Source organism: Gasterosteus aculeatus, chromosome 16, assembly GCF_964276395.1.
Source record: "Gasterosteus aculeatus chromosome 16, fGasAcu3.hap1.1, whole genome shotgun sequence".
Lineage (NCBI taxonomy): Eukaryota > Metazoa > Chordata > Actinopteri > Perciformes > Gasterosteidae > Gasterosteus > Gasterosteus aculeatus.
In genome coordinates, this window is record NC_135704.1 from 9,156,665 (window position 1) to 9,175,655 (window position 18,991).

Here is an 18,991-nt window from a genome sequence, read left to right on the forward strand (position 1 = left end):
CTCATGTGCAGTAGCGGCGACCCCGACCGTTTGATTGGAATATAATTAATTTAAGTTACGCGCAGGGTGCGTTCCCAGCAGTAAATGTGCAACGTCTGATTCGCTGATCCGGACTGCGTTTCCCTGAGGACGTCCCACAGCCACTAAAGACGTGTGTGCAGCATCCTCATCGCTTAAGAGCGCTGAACGGGTTCCTCCTGTCGCTGAGGATCACCCGTGACATACTTCCAACTGCAACCGGCTCGCTCTTAATAATGCAGCAAATGTCTTGGAGGCAATTCAAGGACCAGTTGAAATATTGATGCCTGAAATCAGTATTTTCAATCCAACATTGCACACGATGGCAGATAACGTCGTCACCTTTGTTCATCCGGTCACGTGTTTCGGGGGTCCGTGCCTTTGTGCGTCATGAGGGAAGGTCCCGTGACGGACTTGTGTTCCAATGGGTGACGACAGGCGTTTTGTATGCCGGTGTCACGCTCCTTAACACAGCCCCGTCGTCTGTATATAACTATGTGACTCACATGCTGGGCCCTAACTTATACATCAAAGTCATTCACGAGAGACCGTGGCGCCATGGCAACCACATCTGCAGGTACGTACATTCGCGTATGACTCGGTAATAGCTTCGGGGAGTCAGAGGTAACGGGAAGAATGGTCTAGATAATCGTCAGCACTTGGCGGTTCTCGCCGATCACGCGTGCGAATCGCCCACGTCTTTCGCAGCGCGGACACGCTCTCTCCCACGGAGAGCCGTTATTGCAAGTTCAGAAAACATTTTACGCCGAAGAACGAGCGGTACGGCCATCACGTAGAGCTTTTGATCCCCGGAGCGGCGCTGTGCCGACTTTGACAGAGTGCCACAGGTTGAGCGGCCACACGGCGAGGCCACTCCAATCACCAAACAGCAGGGACACTAACCGCTACGTCTGGCTTGAGGAAGGTGTCAAATCCGCAGCAAGACATTTTACACCAGCATTCGGATACCAGAATATTCACAAGCACGAGTGTTAAATCACCGAAAAGGGGAAACCTTGTATGTAACAAGCTGTCAAATATTCAATGGCTCGTCCAAAGATACTCTTCTCGTGCCCTTTCTGCTGCCATTCATATCGTAGCTTTTATTCCCATCTGTATTCTCTTGTGTTCCATGAGTCACCCATCCCCCTCTTCGGGATCATTATATAGTAGAATTAAAGCTTGTCTACTTTTCTCCTGATCCTCAGCACTCAATACACATTAGTGAGGTTGCTTTGGCTTCTCATGCTCATTCATAATTACTCGGCTTCCCACAGGAGACCTAGATGCATATTGCTGATTAGCTCACAGTTGTTAGAACCTTTACTTATGCATAAAGGCCTCACCCCATTGAGTGTGCATAGCCTTATGAAACATTAAAAAAACAACTTGCTTAGAATAACATTACAGGAGATGGCTTTGCCCTGCAGCAAGGAGGGCTACTGTACCGAGGACGAATACGTGAACTTTGTAGGAAACGGGCCAGAGGCTTTAGTCAGAGGGCAGCCCCGCTGCAGCCCCCCAGCACCCGTTTCCTTCACCGCTGTGCCAAATGCCTCCAGGCAAATACTACAAGGCTGTGAACGTATCTTTTCCTACTGATTGTAATTATTACAATTTGCTTGTATAGATTTTACTCCGCATTGGGTCCTGGGTGGATTCGAGGAAATGAAAGCCCACACTGTGCCCTTACATGCACAATAGATCAAAGCCGGGCTTTTAACAGAACAGGGATGTCGCTCGGTCCGCCACTCTGTTCCAGACTTAAATATCCTGATAACTATGAAGACATGAATGAAACCATAGATGTTCATTTGGTTGATTCTTTGGATCCTCCTCTAGCACCACAAAAAGCATTCGATTGATTGCTTCGGTGTCTTGTACTGACATTCACGTATATGTACAATTTTTATGTAGCTTTGTCACCTTGTTCATTAAATGGTCATTTATTCCCACTAAAACAAATAAATACAACGAATGCTTGGAACAGTCCTCGGAGAATAGAGAGACTAACTGTGGGTCCCGGGGGAGCGTTAACCTCTGCATCAGTGTACTGCATCGTAGGCGGAGGCACACACATCGGAGTGTTTATCAATAATGGATAAACAGCATTCCAGTGCGTATCTCAGTTTGTGTGTTTGTTATGTGTGATGTTTTTGATCCATAATGCATGATGGGAGTATTTTTATTGTTTTCATGTCAGTAGGAGTCCCGTGTGTTTTGTGCTCTGCGTAAGCATTAGAAATCAACACCAAACGCGTTTCCCGATGAACAGTCTTAACTAAAAGGCCCATAATTCAACTATTGATTATTTTCCCGCCCTGCGTAACTCACACAGATCACACACCCCTTGAGATCACTGACTGCTGCTGGTACATCGAGGGCCAAATGCAGTTCCACACTTGCATGTACCTGCATCGGTGCAGGTGGTACATCGGTTTCTCGGCTTTATCTAAATCCCGTAGAGGCAAACCAGCGCGTTACTCAAGAGGCCACGTTGCAGTTTGTGCATTGAACAAGATTCCTCGCTGTTCTTGTTGACTCACACGGTGAGTCACACCACACCAAGCAACGTGGAATCATACGAAGGTGAATGCAACGAGCTCCACAGGCCTGCACAGGCCTCCACAGAGTAGCCCCCCCCCCCCGGCCACATGCTGTTCATGGTGTAGCTGCGCCTCCCTCATCGCCAGAACAGAACGCACCCTGATGATACGTACGGGTAGCTGACAACTTGTTTCCCCCACGCAAGCCCTTATGGTGTTCCCCCCCCTCCCCGTTATTGATATTGATATCAGAGTGAGAGCGGGAGACGACGTGTCCTGTCCTTTCACCGCTTCCTCTCTCAATGGCAATAAATCCTAATCTATTTGTCTGACGGCCGCCCTGCTGCTCTGGATCGTTAAGTACAGTCTGCCCACGCGTGCCCTCTGGCGTCTGCATCGCCATAGATTGGTCAGTTCAGGGGGGTTTCTTTTATCAAGTTTTGACTGAGCTGACTGACAAAAACATCAGCAGTATCAGTGTTCCCGCCATCAGCGGCGGCAGCATCGATACGTCTGCCGGTGCGGCGACTCTTTCAGTCAGGAATCGACCGAAAAGGGAAAACCTGCATGCGTCACACCCCAGAAAACTCCTCAAGCACACTTTTCTTCCAGTGGAGTCCGTTCTCCCTCCGTGGCACCCTGATTAATTGAATGCTAGGGCGCATTTGTTCTTGGCTTCATTGGGCATGCGTGCATCAATATGAGTTAACAGCAGTTCACGGGAGAAGGAGTCAGAAAGCAGTTCATGAATGCCTCGGACTGCTGCTTAATGCTGCAGAATTATGTCGGTATGTGTGTGTGTGTGTGTCGTAGAGAAAAAGCAGAGTGAGCAAAGTCCATCGGCATCGGGTGAGTTATGAGTGGCGAGATGTGATTTGCTGAGGCTGTCAAAAAAGTGCCAGGTTAACTTGCAGGAGGCCTTCTAAGCATTATTTATCGCTTGACATGCTGACCCGATCCTTTTCTCTCCCACACAATCACACGCGCCACGCAGACCAAACCGAACATGGGGAATAAATAAACCCTTGAGTTGAGGCGCTCAGAAGTCCAAATACACTGTAGATTCAATAAGCCTGCTGCCTGCTGGGAATTAACCTCCAGTTTATGGTTAAAGCAGAACTAGATGATTGGGGAGAGTGCTGAAAGTGATTTAAGGTTATTTTGAGAAAACCCGATCGATCTGTTGTTTTTAATCACGAATTTCAAAGTTGGTTTTCCAATTGATCCTTAAATACAAATGCAAAATGCATAAAGTTGGAAGGAAAAAATAAGATGCACTGAATGCGTTTTATTGAAATAGACTGAAATTAGCAAAGTGCCTTTTTAATGGCCACGATGGCAAATATTTGATAGAATAACAAATGAAAAAATGAACAAACCATGATCATATATAAAAATACATCACTGAAAATAAAGCACCGCTGGCTGAACTGAAAACACCACCACAAACTACGTTACACCGACGCCTAGTTCCCGCACACAGCCGATACATGCAGCCCTCTAAACGCAGCTTCCACACGGTCACTTTCGGAGGAATGTTGGGAGGCAGCTGTGGATATTTATACATCGTCACAACCCAACAAAAAACACCATTCAGAGTTCAACTTCACAGCCCCAATGACGGCGGCAGCGCTGTGCGCTTTTCATTATTTAGGTGTACAAGATTATGTAATTTCAAACACTGAGGCCTAAGCAGCTGTTCAGTGGCACCATTTCCCAACCTGCTTCTCTGGGAATGTTCAAGATTTATGTAAATGCAAACCATTCAGCCAATAAACACGCTCCTGATTTAGCTTTTATTATAAATAACTGAAATGATGTTCTTGTTAGCATTCACTGCCAACGCAAATGATAAGATATGCAACCGTTACCGTCGAATGACAGAAGAGCTTTCTATCGGCTCCATTAATTATTCCTTCTGATACTCGGGACAGAAAAATGCACAGAACGACTTCCCTGCAGTTTGGATAATACACATTTTCACTTGCGGTTGCATCACGTAAAATAGCAGGAGGCTGCACGCTGTGCAGCCTCCTGTTGCACAGCGTGCAAGTGTGTGGACTTTCTACAATAGAAAGTCCACACACTGAGCATTGTCACCTAATGAGGCAACATTTTGACCAAAGAAGACGCAAAGGACGACTCCACCTCTAATGACGACTTCACGACATACGATCAAACCTTTTTTTATCTCACACACTAACAATTTAATTGTCAAAAATGTGTATTTTACAGAATATAATAACGGTCTTTAGCATAGTTGCTGGGTTACGCACAGTGGATCACTTCTTGCCAAATTATTTTAAGCATCATGCGTAAGTGTAGCTGGAGTTGTCATTTTACATTTTTTTTATCCTCTGGATGCTCGACAAAGAAAGACAGATTGTGGAGACTTTGCCTCATTAGGAGCGGACGATACGAAGCGTGTGCCGCACTCGTCTTCGGTCTCCCCTTGAAGACACGTGTAAAACACACAGCTGATAATGAGTTTGACCAACAGCTAATTCACGGCCATTTGCTTTGAAGACCGAAATTTGCTGCACGTGCGCACCATTTCAAACTCCCCGTGGCTAAACGGCACCAGCCTTACTCAGCGGAGAAGTGGGAGGTCCACTCGAAATTGACAGGTTATCTTGAAAAACAGTGAAAGAAAGTCTCGGAAATTGGTGGTTTGTGTCATGATGTGGACATTTTTTTGTTGACATAAATCTGTTTAATGAAGTGCCGCATAAAAGCAAACATTAAAAAGACAAATATGAGCTATAATATTAAACACAATCTCCACAACAGCCATTCTTGAAACGGGTTACTTCACAGGTTTCAAAGGGCATCTGGAATCGGCAGTTAAATGTCGTAGATGACAGGGACCGGGCTTTTGTGTTGACTCTTGGCTCAGGAAGTCGGTGTGGAGGAGGGAGGGGGGGGGGGGGGGAGGGGGGGCACGGCTTTGTCACACATACACATTGCTGAAAGAGCTCAAAGTTTACAAAACATCAAAATTCCTCCTGCAGTATTGTCATGCAATATACATGTCGACACGATCATTGAGAGCTTTTATGTCCAGTCTGGCAGTGAACGGGTTAGGCCCGGGTTGGGTAGAGGACTTCACGCCTCTCCTGGCTCATATATTCCAGGAAAGGTGGCACAGATTTTCAAAACCGTCTGCCTCGCATCGGGGGAGCCGACGCCGTCAGCGACAATCCGTGATTAGAAAACGTAACAGTTCGCCTTCATCAAACGTCCCACCTCGGTCTTACATCACATTTCACTAAATAAACGTGACTCAAGCAAAAAGCATTAAGTGAATTAGTTTTTCGTGACTTGTCTGTTCAACTATTGTAACACATGTACAGCCACAGTAATTTGCATTATAGGTATAGATATACAGTGTTTTGACACTGACCAAACTTGACAATCTGGTATGAAATGCTACAGACTGCAATGCGCCGGACAAATCTAGCATTTCTACATCTATCACATCGCCAACACACAGGCTATTGACATAATCTGCTTGGTGCAGTTGCCTGGCAACACAAGCAGCAGAGTTCTTAGAGAATATCAAAGCATAAAGAATTGTTTTCAAAGCTAGGCAAAGTATTAAAAAAACAACAAAAAAACAATAAATAGAAAAGTCTTTAAAATAAACACAAGTCAAGTCAAATCTTTGCCCCCAGTCGTCATTTTGTCTTATGTGCAAGTTACATTTTTAAGTGTTTCACTACACATTAACTTACACATATACCTATCCAGTGTGGCTCTAAACAAATCAAAGTCCTTTTAAAATACAACTAGCATCTTCTGATGTCTTTAAGGACCAGACGTATGGGTCATACTGGGAGACCTAAAGAGATGTGCAGTAACTTTAATTCTAGTCAACAACCCCCTCGTGTAACACAAGCAGGACAATTCAATTGATTCAACATGGGGCCTTTTGGCCTTCAAGGTCCATAAACCCACAGCGGGAGATGCGCACACATATTTACAAACTCCTTCCAAACCAAAATCAGCTTTCCGACTCGCTTCAAAACTTCACACATCAGCTGCAGAAAGCGCATTGGAAATAAGGAGGTCCTGGCACTGAAAAAACCCAACATAAAATAAAAAGCACATATTTCCCCAGCAGGCTGTTCATTTACACCCCACCTTCAGAGACGTCCCTCCCTCTCTTTCTATCGCCGTCTCCTGTGGGAGGGGGAGGAGGGTAGAGAGGAAGAGTCTCTCACTAAGGCCGGAGTGCCTGGCAGTGTTTAAGTGGCGCAGGAGGACCGGTTCCTGTCTGCCAAGGCAAATTCATTGTGGAGGCAGGTGGGCCGACGCACACCCTCACTTAGGACACAGACTTGTGTGTGTCCTTGCTTTTGTCTCTATGCAGGCTGGCAACCAAGTCGTCGGCCACGGACGGAGTCAGTGGGCGCAGGGAATCACCATGGCAACCAACGAGGTGGGCCAGGCTGCGGCTGCTCCCGGATCAGTGCAGAGACTTTTCTCTCAGTGCCAGAGTCGATTATAGAGTTCCTTCTCTTATATGTTCTTCCCGGATCGGACAACGACCTCCGGTGCACCGTTTTCTTTCTCGCTTGAAAAATAGACACTTATTCAGAGTAATAAAAACAAAACGCAGCTATGAGTTTCACAGAAAACTAAAACGAGAGAGGCTGCTGATACTTGCTTGTCCTTCAATTTGCACCTGCAGAGTTAATCGTGCTAACATGGCACACCCATTCTAGTACACGCACATGCACGCACACACGCGCACACATACAAACACGCACGCACGCACACGCACGCACGCACAGACAACGTAAGACAGACAGCCACCTGGGTAGGGATTTTTAAACAGACTAATTCAACACATCAGTGAACGACAGTACGGTCTGAAGGTGGAGTCCAGATACGCTTCCTCACGTTGTGTTGGTTGGATCCTCGATGTGCGAGAGGCGCGGGGGGGTGAGGGTGGTGGAGGGAGGGGTGGGGGGGTGGGGGGGCTCCCTTAGTCGACCGAGCCGGGGTGCAGGCTGAGTGCGGGTGGGTCCAGACAAGTGGGGGAGTAACTGAGGTGAGGTTCTTTAATCCACAGGAGGGGGGCGCCGTTCTTGCCTTCTTGGCTCTTGCTGTTGTTGCGGCCCTTGTAGCGCACAAGCAGCACGGCGATGAGGAGGATGGCGAAGATGGGGAAGGGGTAGAAGAAGACAAAGTAGAAGAGGGAGTCGTTGGAGCACACCACTGACTGCAGGGTGGACACTGTCGGCAGAGCAAAGACCAGGGTTAGGGTTTCCACGGATGCAAAAGAGGTACTTGGCAAACTAAAGAATTTGTGTATTCATTTTTTCCCGACTCATTGAACACGCGGAACGCACGTCTTTCACATCCTACGGACACCGGTGAAGGAATCTGTTGGGCATCTTTGGATCAGAGCGCTACTTCTGACGCCATTATTCACTCGGCTTCAATGCTTAACAGTACCTAGTCATCTCTGGCTCGGCTTTTAAAACACATGCTGCAAGTGGGGAAGTCATATCATCTGAAGATGACTCAGAGTACCTGAGAGCTCCCTAATTAGCCCATAATATTCTCTAGTTATGTACACCGCAACGCAGAGGACCCATTAGGATTGAGCAGTATGACAATAACAGACAAAACATCCAAAGACGCAGCAGTTAATTACATCTCGTGCTGTCTTTGAAGCTCCCCGCTCTTAAATGGCCTGTTCAATATTAGAAAGACACTGTTCATTTCTCTCCTGCACTCAGACGAGCTTTAAGGATTTGGCCAGTCAAGGACTTACCTTGTTGAATTACATTGACGATGGTGAAGCCGGAGTTGTTGGTGGCAAGGCGGTACCATGCCTTGCGGGGGTTGAGTAGCCACTCCTCTACATGGCAGTAGTATCGGCCCGCGTCCGTCGGCCGGGCCCCTTGGATGGTCAGGCTGTACTGGTCGGAGGTCATCCTTTCGAACTGCAGGCGGGAGTTTGGCCCCGGCTCCTCCCTGGGGCTGCAGTTTCCGTTTCCGAACACGGCATCGTGGCCGATGGAGAACACGCACTCCCTCTCTTCGTCGCCGGGCCGTTCCCCATCCTCCTCCTCCTCCTCCTCCTCCTCGTCGGAGCGCTCCACGTACCAGGACACGGAGAAGCGGGAGTCTCGGGACGACTGGGAGGGAATGCTGCAGCCCAGCCGGATGGAGGAAGACTCTTCCACGGTCATGTTTGACTCCGATTCCTGCACCTGTAGTCGAATCTCTGCAAGACGGAGAAACAAAAGGGGAGGGGGATGTGAGGGAGGGGGGGGTTGTGTTTAGTATTTGTAGGTGGTCCAGCAGTATCGCACCAAATCCCAACGTCCAGTCTAATTTACATTAATTGAGACCTTTTGTGAGCTAAGACGGGTGGTTGATTAACGGATTAGGGAGACAATTAAAAATTCCGCGGCATCTATTTTGATGAGCAATTAATTTAATACTAATTATGGCAAATGCCAAACATTTAACAGGTCGAACTTCTCCAGTTGGAAGTTTTCCTGTTTGTAATGAACCGCTCGTGAACGTCTCTGTGTTTTGGACCGTTGATCAGACAGAACAAGTGGTTTAAAGGGGTCATCTCGGGCTCTGGGGAATTGCAGCAGGCACTTTCACTTTAAACTTCACCAACACAAACAAGCGGAAAGCGCTTCAGCAAACAGAGACACCAAACCGCCAAAACATGTAAACAGGGGACACAAATAAATAAATCACACACTGATTCCCACAGATATCGACAGTTTTTCAGCTTCCAAGGTTAGACCCTACCCTGAGGCCAGTCTGTCTGTCTGCCTGCCTGTCCGTCTGCACGGGCATGCTACAACCCTTTAGGGCACAATGCCCCAGTTCTAATGCGGTAAAAAAGAAAATGAAAAAAAATGGCAGTGAAGACCTGGCTTTGCCTGGAATGCTGACAAGCACACAGTTTGGAATGATCCTCCTCAGAAAGGACAGCAGGAGGGCTGGCAGAGATCTCTGCCCATCACTCCTCCCAACAGGCAGATTTCTGGACAGCTTCCAGGCTGAATGCATTTTTTTGCACCTTTATAAATAGCTGTGATATTTATGCATCATTAAAAGTGGAAACCTGCATGTATACTGTACAAGTGATAAATATTAACCCAGACCCCTGGTGAGCTTCCACAAAAAAACAAAAAAAAGCACATGTTAACTTTTGATGTGAAATTAAACAAGCAGAGTCTCACAGAGAAATGTCTAATATACGGTGCACATATTTCCAAATCTATGCATTCGTATTGGTGCTGTAGCTCCGTTCATTGTTCAAGCAGTGACAGCTTCATCGTCTGCGCAAAACGCTGGCCTTTTCCTCGCCCTGCTGGCTTGTGAGCAGATGTTTTGCTCCTCACACTAGTTGGACAGATGCCCGAACAGAGATTTCACTCTGCATCGGAAACACGACACCTGAAACGGATGATCGATGCTCTCACAGCCGATGTGATAACGCAGCCGTAGCTGTGGAATAGACGTATATCTACCTACATTTGGGCTTGTTGGGTCGTAGTTTTTTAAATTATTAATATCAGATAATATGTGCTGTGGGGAAACTCAGCAGGCGTGTGCTTAAGACCATTGTCATGAGGTCAGACATCAGGGTTTGTGTGGCAGTAAGTAGATCATGCCTTTGAGCGCTCTGAACCTTTTTTGAGTACACAAGAGGATTAGGTTCTCCGCCCGAGTCAGCCTCCGTTCTTTGACGAGGCATATGAACTGGCGTGACTTTTTGCCACCCGAGTTCTGCCCAGGACAAAGCGAGTCGGCCTTGAGGAGCACATCTGGGGACTGTGAGAGCTAAGCAATTTGGAGGGGGGCGGGATTAGTTGACAACGTCTCGCTGATCTAAAGCAAGACTTTAGAATGTGGGGCTCAGGGGGAAGCTGCTGCTGCTGCTTCCCCGAAGACGGAACGAATAAACATTCAGAGTTGTGAAGCTTGCTCACCGGGCTGCGTGACCGTAACCTGCGTGTACCCGGAGGACTCCCGGGAGAGTCGATACCAGGCCCCGTCCGGGTCGCTCAGCCACTCCTCCACCAGGCAGTAGTACGTCCCGGAATCGCTGCTCTCCGCCCTGTTTAACGTCAGCACGTAGAGGCGGGCGGACGTCCTCTCGGCCTGGACTCGCCGCCGCAGTCGCTCCTCCTCCGCGTAAGCGCCGTACTCAAAGGCCCCCGAGCGCTCAATCCTCAGCAGGAGCTCGTCCGCCTCCGACCCGGCCGCGCGCCTCACGTACCACATCACGGCGTGCTGGGAGTCCTGGCTGGTCTGGGAGCTGATGGAGCAATTGATCCGGACGCGACTGTCCTCCAGGTGCACCTGAGACTGGTTGGTCTTTTGCACCCGCAGCTTGCTCTCTGCGAAGAATTAAGAGACGGAGGAAGCAGACGGTCATTCCTATGGAGGCAGGATAATGTGAGCAATGGGAACAGGTACACAATGCAATTTCTTATTTTGTGACGACGGGTTTATTCCTGCTCACAGCGGGGCAGGAAAAAGATAGTGGTGCGGGGGAGAAAAAAGGAAATAGGAGGGGAAAGGGGGAGGAAATGTTGAGTAAATCAAAGCTGGATGGTAGTTATGTGGGTATCAAAGGCGAAATGAAAGCTATGATGCTGAATAGCTGAGAAAACAAGTGTGAAGGAGGCGGGGGGGGGGTGGATTGTAATGTTCGGCTGTGGATATTATTAAGTAAGATACCAGAAAGAAAAGTGCAGGAGGTGTGATAGTCTGCCAGAATCAGAAGGAACCCATTCATATGAAGTCATGCAAGGACGGGAGGAGAGCAGATAGGAGCGGGAGGAGATGCTGTGACTGAGATGTCGGGCAGAAGCTGAGGTTGCCCCGAGTGCTGTGACGGGATTGGTTACAGCGACATCGGTTGTGGGATAGGATTAGCTGCAGGTACATCGGGTGTGACCGCGGACGGGGGCCTCGCCGTCAAATGGTTGGGAGGAGGATTAGCTCGGCACACAGAGGGTAGAAAACACACACACAGCCGCAAAAAAAGAAGAAGAAAAAAACATATTGTACAATCCTCAAACGAGAGAATGATATATGGTTTTACATGAACAGATAGGATTTCTTTCAAACAACTATAAACTTGTGTATTCACTTGCATATCTGACAGCACGTTTTGATTTGTAGTATTTGCACACCGGCAGTCTGTTGGCTGATGTACATTTGGGGAATCAAATTCCCTTAATTGATGGTCAATGCAGATTGTCATTCTTTAAAAATGAGACTTACAATACCTAATTTATGTCGGCCCCGATTGCTGAAATAAAACACACATTTCCCCAAAAACATATGCAGAGCAACCTATTAACTGTTTTCTTCTACCTTTGCACAGGAAACTCATCAAATGCAGCATATGATACAATTAATGTTATATAAATCAGTATAAACATACTTGGGATATTTCAAGTCCCAAAAGCTTTCACCAAAAGCTTCCTCATGAATTTACTCTGATTCACTCAATCGTGTATTCTTTTATCCAACTTTGAATTGTGATGAAATACAGTAAAATGTGAATGTATTTGAATTTGACAGCATTGCTGTTTCCTGTTTGTGTTTAGACAATGTTGGCTTCTCTCGCCGAATGAATGAAACATTGGCTTAACGTTGCTCGATGTAAGGCATCGCAGAAAAAGAAAAAAAAAAGTATTGTTTGGAGGAACAAAATCCCGTTGCTTAGGTTGTCTGACTAATTTCAAAGGGTATTTCAGCTTCGATCAGGAATACGTAAATGCGTAAAAGGTTTTCCCATTGATTAACTGGCACAAATATGACCCAATAAAAAGATGTACATTTATTTTCTCCGCATTTTAAACCCCCCCCTCCCCCCCCATCTCCGGATTTCATGTTCGCCACTCGCTCGCGGTAAGCTTTGCTACGACTGACTGCCTGCCTGCCTTTGGTCACAGCCATCTGCCCTGGAAACCCCACTTTCAAATGGTAGTGGTTTGTGATTCCGCATATTTGCACTGTGCAGACAGTATGTACACATTTAGTTTAGCCTTCAGAAGATGCACGGCTGCAAGGCATCGCCGGACCACCCAGTTTGAGCAAGCGTCTCAAATGAGCCATTAACATTGCCTCGGTACCCACTGACGACTTGGTAGGAAGCCCGACAATCTTCCCCCCATCCGGAATTACTGCCGAGCCTGCGGAATCCTGGCAGTGTTTTATTTTATTTTTCTACAGGAGAATTACCTCTGAACCTCCTGAAGTGGAACCATGCAGGATTGGATTGGCACGGGACAAAGCAATTCTCTGCCGCTTCCATTTGAAGTTTGAATCCGCAGCCAGGAGAAAAAACTGGAGAGCATGTTGCCGTACATCAGTGTTTACAAAAATAGTCTAATTATTCAAGCCCTATTATGTAGCTTGATGAGCCATTACCAGTTATCATAACCAAGCACTCACTCAAGCGGAGTAAGTGGCAGAAATAAAAGGGAAATACTGAAATGTTTTTACGTCTCCACTCCCTCCTCACTACTCTTACTCTGAAATGCCTCAATGAGAAAGAGAGCAGCGCCTTCACAAGCCAGCCTGTCGCACCCTCTGACGCGCCTCCGTTCCCTCAGAGAGGGAGATTTTCTTTTTTCTTCCTTCGGCTACAGCTGAGCAATCGTCCGCGGTCGCATCGAGTTGAAAAACGTCTGAAAGTCCCTTGTGGTGTGCAGAAATTTGAACACGAGGAACTGACGAGGGCCGATTGACGGAAGAGCTAGTTGAGTCCACGTCGCTCAGAAGGCCGTTCATCACGTGTGTGAATTCCCTAAACAGCAGGAGAAGTATTGTGCATGTGGTGCTTCACGCTGTCGGTAGCTGTTTATAGTGTCCTCACATGTTCTTTGTTATTGTGGTTTTTTTAATGAGCCTCAAGGGTGCATCCGCAGAGAAAGATGAATCCCTAATTGGAAACGGTATTTTGACTGCTTAGCCTTAGTTCATGTGACAGTCAAAACTTGGCTTTGGTGCAAATTAAAGTCTATTCCTATTTTATAAGCACCAACGTTTAATTCCTCCTCTTCAGTGTTGGTCAGTTTATTTGCTCCACAAAGAAAAGGGGGCAAATCCCATTCAGAATTGAGCAATTTTTAGATTACCCTTGAGGAGAAACATAGACAGCTTGTCAAAAAACCTCACATGCCTCTGGTTTCCACGGCAACCTTGTCTCCAAGAACAACGTGGTATGGCTGCGATGAGTCTTTTAAGGACCTTATTGGTTTAGTGAGAAAGAGCAGACAAAACAGAGCCTTTTGTTTTCACCTCAGAGAACGATTACACACAATTTAATTAAGTCACATTATTGGTCTGCATAATACAAAAGAATTACAATAACAACAAAGATATGATCATTAATAATATTACTGATAATAAAAACAATAACAATGAGCAATGGTATGAGGTGTATCCAGAAAGAGGGCCTCTTTCCCACCTTAAGAGTCTAAGCTCCGGCGGCCGTACTTGTGTTTCAGCAGTTTCCTGGACACGTAGTATCAATAAAGTACACACAGCCTCACACACATACACACACACGGACAAATCCACACAGTAAAGCCACTAATTGGCTCATTGAACCCTCGTCTCACCCCTTCCCATACGAGCCCAATTTGTCTTGTTTAATAGCCACAGGAACTGCGTAGTGGAGACAAAACTATCTTTATTCCTTTTATCAATCAGTGGAAGTAAGTACACAAAGGCTACAAACGGCGGCCCCGTTTTAATAAGGAAGACGGATAGCAAAGTACACCCCGAATGCCGAAAGCTGCCCCGGTAGCACACAACCGTTCGTCAAGCAGCGCAGATGAAAACAAGTTGGAGTCCGGGGAGAGAAGGAGTACACAGTGGAAGATGCTACTGCGGCATGTCAGCGCACACTAAGCACAGCTCACGCACGCACACACACGATTGTCACAAAATGGTAGGACTTCAAAGGAGCTGGTACACTGCTTGATCTTCTCTTATGTCAAGAGAATAGAGGCCAAGATTGTAAATCAAAGAACGTTATCCTTTATTCTCTGCATAGTGGACTTAATGACTTTTCCCGCTGTGTCTTATGCTGCTGATCCAGGTGAAGTCTTTTAACACAAGCTATAAACGTTGAGGTTGAAATGTCCACTCCACCCTTATCAACCCTCCTCCATCTCCTCCTTTGTCTTGGCTCTTTCCTCCCTCCTTTGTTCGAATGATCCGTGTCTCTCCTGATCTCAATCCGTCTAATTGCCTGACACTAACATGAATATTCAGCAGACTCACCTGTGGGTAGATGAATATGTATGAGGCCTAAATGAAGTGTGAACACTAGAGGTGCTGGCGGGGTCTCTGCCTAACATTTTGACTTAAATATATATTTTTTTAAAGCTCTAATTTGTACTTAATGACCACTGAGATGACATCCTGGCCGCCGGGCCACAGATGCAAAGCTCCCACTTAGTTAGAAGAGGCCAGAGTGGGCAACAGAGAGGGAGAAAGAGACAGAAAAGGAAGGTGATTCATTAAAAGGAGAACGGTGGACACGAGAGAGAGAGAGAGGGATGATAGTCAACAACACACGGTGGGAGAAAAACAGGATAATTGGGGGACATTTAACCACAGCGAATGGATATTCACAAGCACCTACCGACGGGGGAGCTGAGGAGTGAGAGCGAGTGTGCAGAGGGGGAGAGAAAGACGCCGGGGATGAGATGAGAGAGATGTAAAAGACAGAAAGTGAGAACACGCGGGCGAGAGGGGGGAGGGGGGATTTAGGGAAAGCAGCAGGAGCCGCTCCGGCTCCACTCCAGAGGACTTATAGTCTTAATGGCTGCCTGGTCCGCCTTTAGCGTTAGCATTAGCACAGACATGGGCTAATCCAGGGGCAGGACCGCAGCATGTCAGGACTGAGAGCTTTAGGCGCGCCCTGATTCCCTCCAGAAGAAGCTTACTTTGGGATCGCTGCTCCTTGCCAAACCCTCTTCAAGCACAAACGCTATGAAAACACACTCGCAACACGCCGGACGACCCCGGCACATCTGGACCGGAGTGATGGACAAAATAGATGGCGGCGAGTCGGAGACGTTGACGGATGGGGTCCCCCCCCCCTGAGTGAAAAGTGGCTCCTCTGCCAAACTGGGAGCCTAATTCCTTTGCTAATGAGCCCCATGTATCTATGATCCCATTGTGTCAGAGGGATATTGGAGTCCACATCCATTTCCAACTCCTACTACAATATCATTAAGGCGCCTCTAATTACGGGGATCCGCGCACGTAGCGGCAGCCTGGAACCCACCGAGGCAGAGCCACGGACACACACTTTTCTCTACAATCAGTTCTTACGCACTAATGCACTGACTGCCCTTTCCTTCTTCCTGCCGCTCCGTCCGTCTTGTGATTGCTGAGGAGATGCACCGGAGAGGGTGAGACAGGGGGTCAGGACGAGGGGAACTCTCGGAGATTAATGGCCCAAAAGAAGAGTGGCGTGGTGAGCAGAGAATAAAGACAAATCAGATCGAGCGAGAGTCGAGCATCTGAATGCATGCGTGTGTGCGTGTGTGTTTAAGGGGTCTGCCAATAGGCATAAAAGAAAATGATGCTCTTAAAAACTACAGAGCATAGCGTTCATTCAGTTAGTGCAGGCAGGATTCTGGTGTGTGTTGGTGCCTTTGTGTGTATTCAGGAGGCGGCACCGCTGAGCCTCTTCAGCACTGCTCCCACTGTTTAGCCACCGATTTACATGGAGACAGCAGCACTGTAGCAAGCGCTGAGTTACGACTTCAATTACAGCAGCAGCGAGACACACAAGCGAGCGTGTGCACACAGAGAATCGCATCGTGTCTTCTGCTCGGGCCGAAGGAGGAAATGAGGCCCGGATTGGATTGGATTTGACAGAAATATGTGCCCGTGTTCTTGCATCACAGAGAGGCTGTTAGCGGGTTGCCCTTGTGAGGAAGACGACACGGGGAAAAAAGGAGCCTGACCTTGAATGTCTGAGTGATTAATCAAAGATCTCTTCATGAAATTATTTTCTGTTTCACTGCGCCCCTTAAAGGCTCTCCCTTTATCTCCCACCGCGCCCCGGTGTGGTCGTGTGCAACAGACAAAAACCCGGCGAGTGAGCGCTTGTGTACGCGTGTAGAGAGGCGGGGGTTGCGTGTTGCAGGCGTACATGCGGCCCGCGCGCACAGCGCTGCCTCGGGGGCCGGCCTGTGGGCAAACGCAAACTATACATCAGCTGGAGCGGAGCGCGGCCAAGATTTACAACCCGAACACGGGCACCAACACTGTGATGAAGCCGCTTTTTGTGTGCAAAAAAGCGCAGCTTCCCTGCCCTTATTATTGACAGAATACCGATGATGGTGCAGGAGCTGTTTGACGAAAAATTAAAAAAAAAAAAAATTAATGGAGACAATTATGAGGAGAATGAGGGAGGCAGGGAATTATGAAATATTCAGAAACAAATCACTCAAGTGAGAAAGAAGCTGGGGGCGTGCGCGTAGGGAAACATGCAGATGACTGAGGGTGAAGGGGAAAGACGACATTACGAACAGACTCACGAGGGAGGGGGAGGGCCGAGTGTAGGAGGGCAGAGATGGAGCGGGAGGCGAGCACATGTGATAAGACGGGTCCTAATGAAGACAGGCAGCTCCCGTCCCGATGAGGCAGGAAACCTCCAATCAGCCGAGTGACGCCGGCGCTAACGACAACGGCCGGGTGGCAAGTACTTCCCCAGCCACGAACGCAGAGCACATGCGGCATCTGCTCGTGCCAGCTCGTATTAAATGGAAAGATACCCTCAAGAACTATCAGGGGAGGGGGAGAGAAAGGGGGAGAGAAAGGGGGAGAGAGAGAGAGAGAGAGAGAGAAGAATTTGAGGCTGGACAAGATAAAGAGGGGAAAGTAGGAGGCAAACATCCTCTAAGTCAAGATGGGGGGGGGGGGGGGGGGGGGAGGAATTTGCGAGAAAGTGGCGTGATGTTTGATCGTGTGACTGAAAGGACGCCAGGCGAGCGTAGGTGTGTGAGGAGAGATGAAGAGAAATTCTAAGTGGGACACCCCTCTCCTCTCCCCTCCCCACCGCTATCATCATTCCAGCTCAGCCAACAACCAGACGGTCCTAATATCCCACTCCTCGTGCCAGATGCACGCGCACAAATGTGCACGTGCACAAACTCAAATGATGAGAAAAATGTCTTGAAGTCCCAAAACAATCATTAATCTAAGCTCTGGTTCCATTAGGGGAAGATTTGGCATAATTAGTTTTGCGTGTTTTCTGTGAATGTGCGTGCGTGCGTGTCTGTGTGTGTGTGCAGTTTGAGTTATGAGTAAATTATATTACATTGTGTCGTAGAGACTGAGGTTTCCCTGGTGATCTGCCACGCTGAACAGTTTGCCATGATTGTATTTCAGACGGAGACAAAGAGAAAACTCAATCAGGTGGAATCTAATATCACTGTTCCTGTATGTGGAACGGAATAACGCATGTTTATGGGGGGGGGTTCTGTGGGCTTGAGGAGCTCCTATGCTGTGGGGGCTAATATTGAATTGAGTTCTACCTAAAAGATAATTACACTTTTGCTCTGCCAGGGATCCCTCCCCCCTCCACTGGAACATGAAGTAGAGCTGGACGTGCTGCAGGTACCTCACTAGTTTGGCTAAAAGTGTCGCTGACCTGCTCCCACTCCCTCTGTGCTTTTATCTCCGTCCAACAACTGTTCTACTCCTAATTCAAAGGAGGCCTGGACGTTGGATCAAGGGCTCCATTTCTGATGCTGGTACTCAATCTGCTCTTAAGAAGTTCTAACTTAATGAGGAGGGTCACTCCGCATTTGCAAACCTTACGTTGGGCGTGTATTCCTTCGGAATCAAGATGGCGGTGTTAATGGATGATCAGAAAAGCCGAGAGAAAGGGTTCTGGTTGCTGGTTTTCACGGGGGAGGTGAGCTCGCCTTATACATTGCATTGTAAGCATATGGAAGCTCTCAGAGGAACATCACAAGAAACACGGCTGCAGCGGGATTCATGCAGGAACTCGGGACACGTGTGTACGTGCGCGCATAATGCTGGTGAGGCAGCTCATACATATTGAGCAGGTACCTCTGGAAGCACGACTTAAAGCCTCTCAATTATGAATGTGGTCCGATGCGGTGTTCGCTCACACCTCATTACACACACGCTCCCATTTATCCCACTTGTTTGAGAAAACGGCTGAAAATGCTAGTTGCTAATTTAGCCAGAAGAAGGTATTCAGAACAACAGCGAGGAGAAAAAAGCAGATGGGGAGGAGAGGCGGGAGGCAGAGGGAGACGTCCTACACGCTGACATATGAATCATCCGGCTAAATGAAGGTCTGACAGCACCACTAAAAGAAAAAAAAAGAGAAAAAAACAGGGGAGGTGGAGGAGAACACA

General features: G+C 47.7%; 1 protein-coding gene across 2 annotated transcripts in view; it reads right to left on the reverse strand.

The window, feature by feature from the left end:
* Positions 1-5,254: 5,254 nt before the first annotated feature.
* Positions 5,255-18,991, reverse strand: part of igsf3 (immunoglobulin superfamily, member 3) — a 57,961-nt gene continuing 44,224 nt past the window's right edge. For both annotated transcript variants that reach the window (XM_040202437.2, XM_078090375.1), the window contains exons 7-9: positions 10,541-10,951; positions 8,350-8,805; positions 5,255-7,805 (exon numbers count right to left, since the gene is read on the reverse strand). In XM_040202437.2, the coding sequence (XP_040058371.2) occupies positions 7,555-7,805; positions 8,350-8,805; positions 10,541-10,951 (1,118 nt within the window). In that variant the 3' untranslated portion in view covers positions 5,255-7,554. The remainder of the gene's footprint in view (positions 7,806-8,349; positions 8,806-10,540; positions 10,952-18,991) is intronic.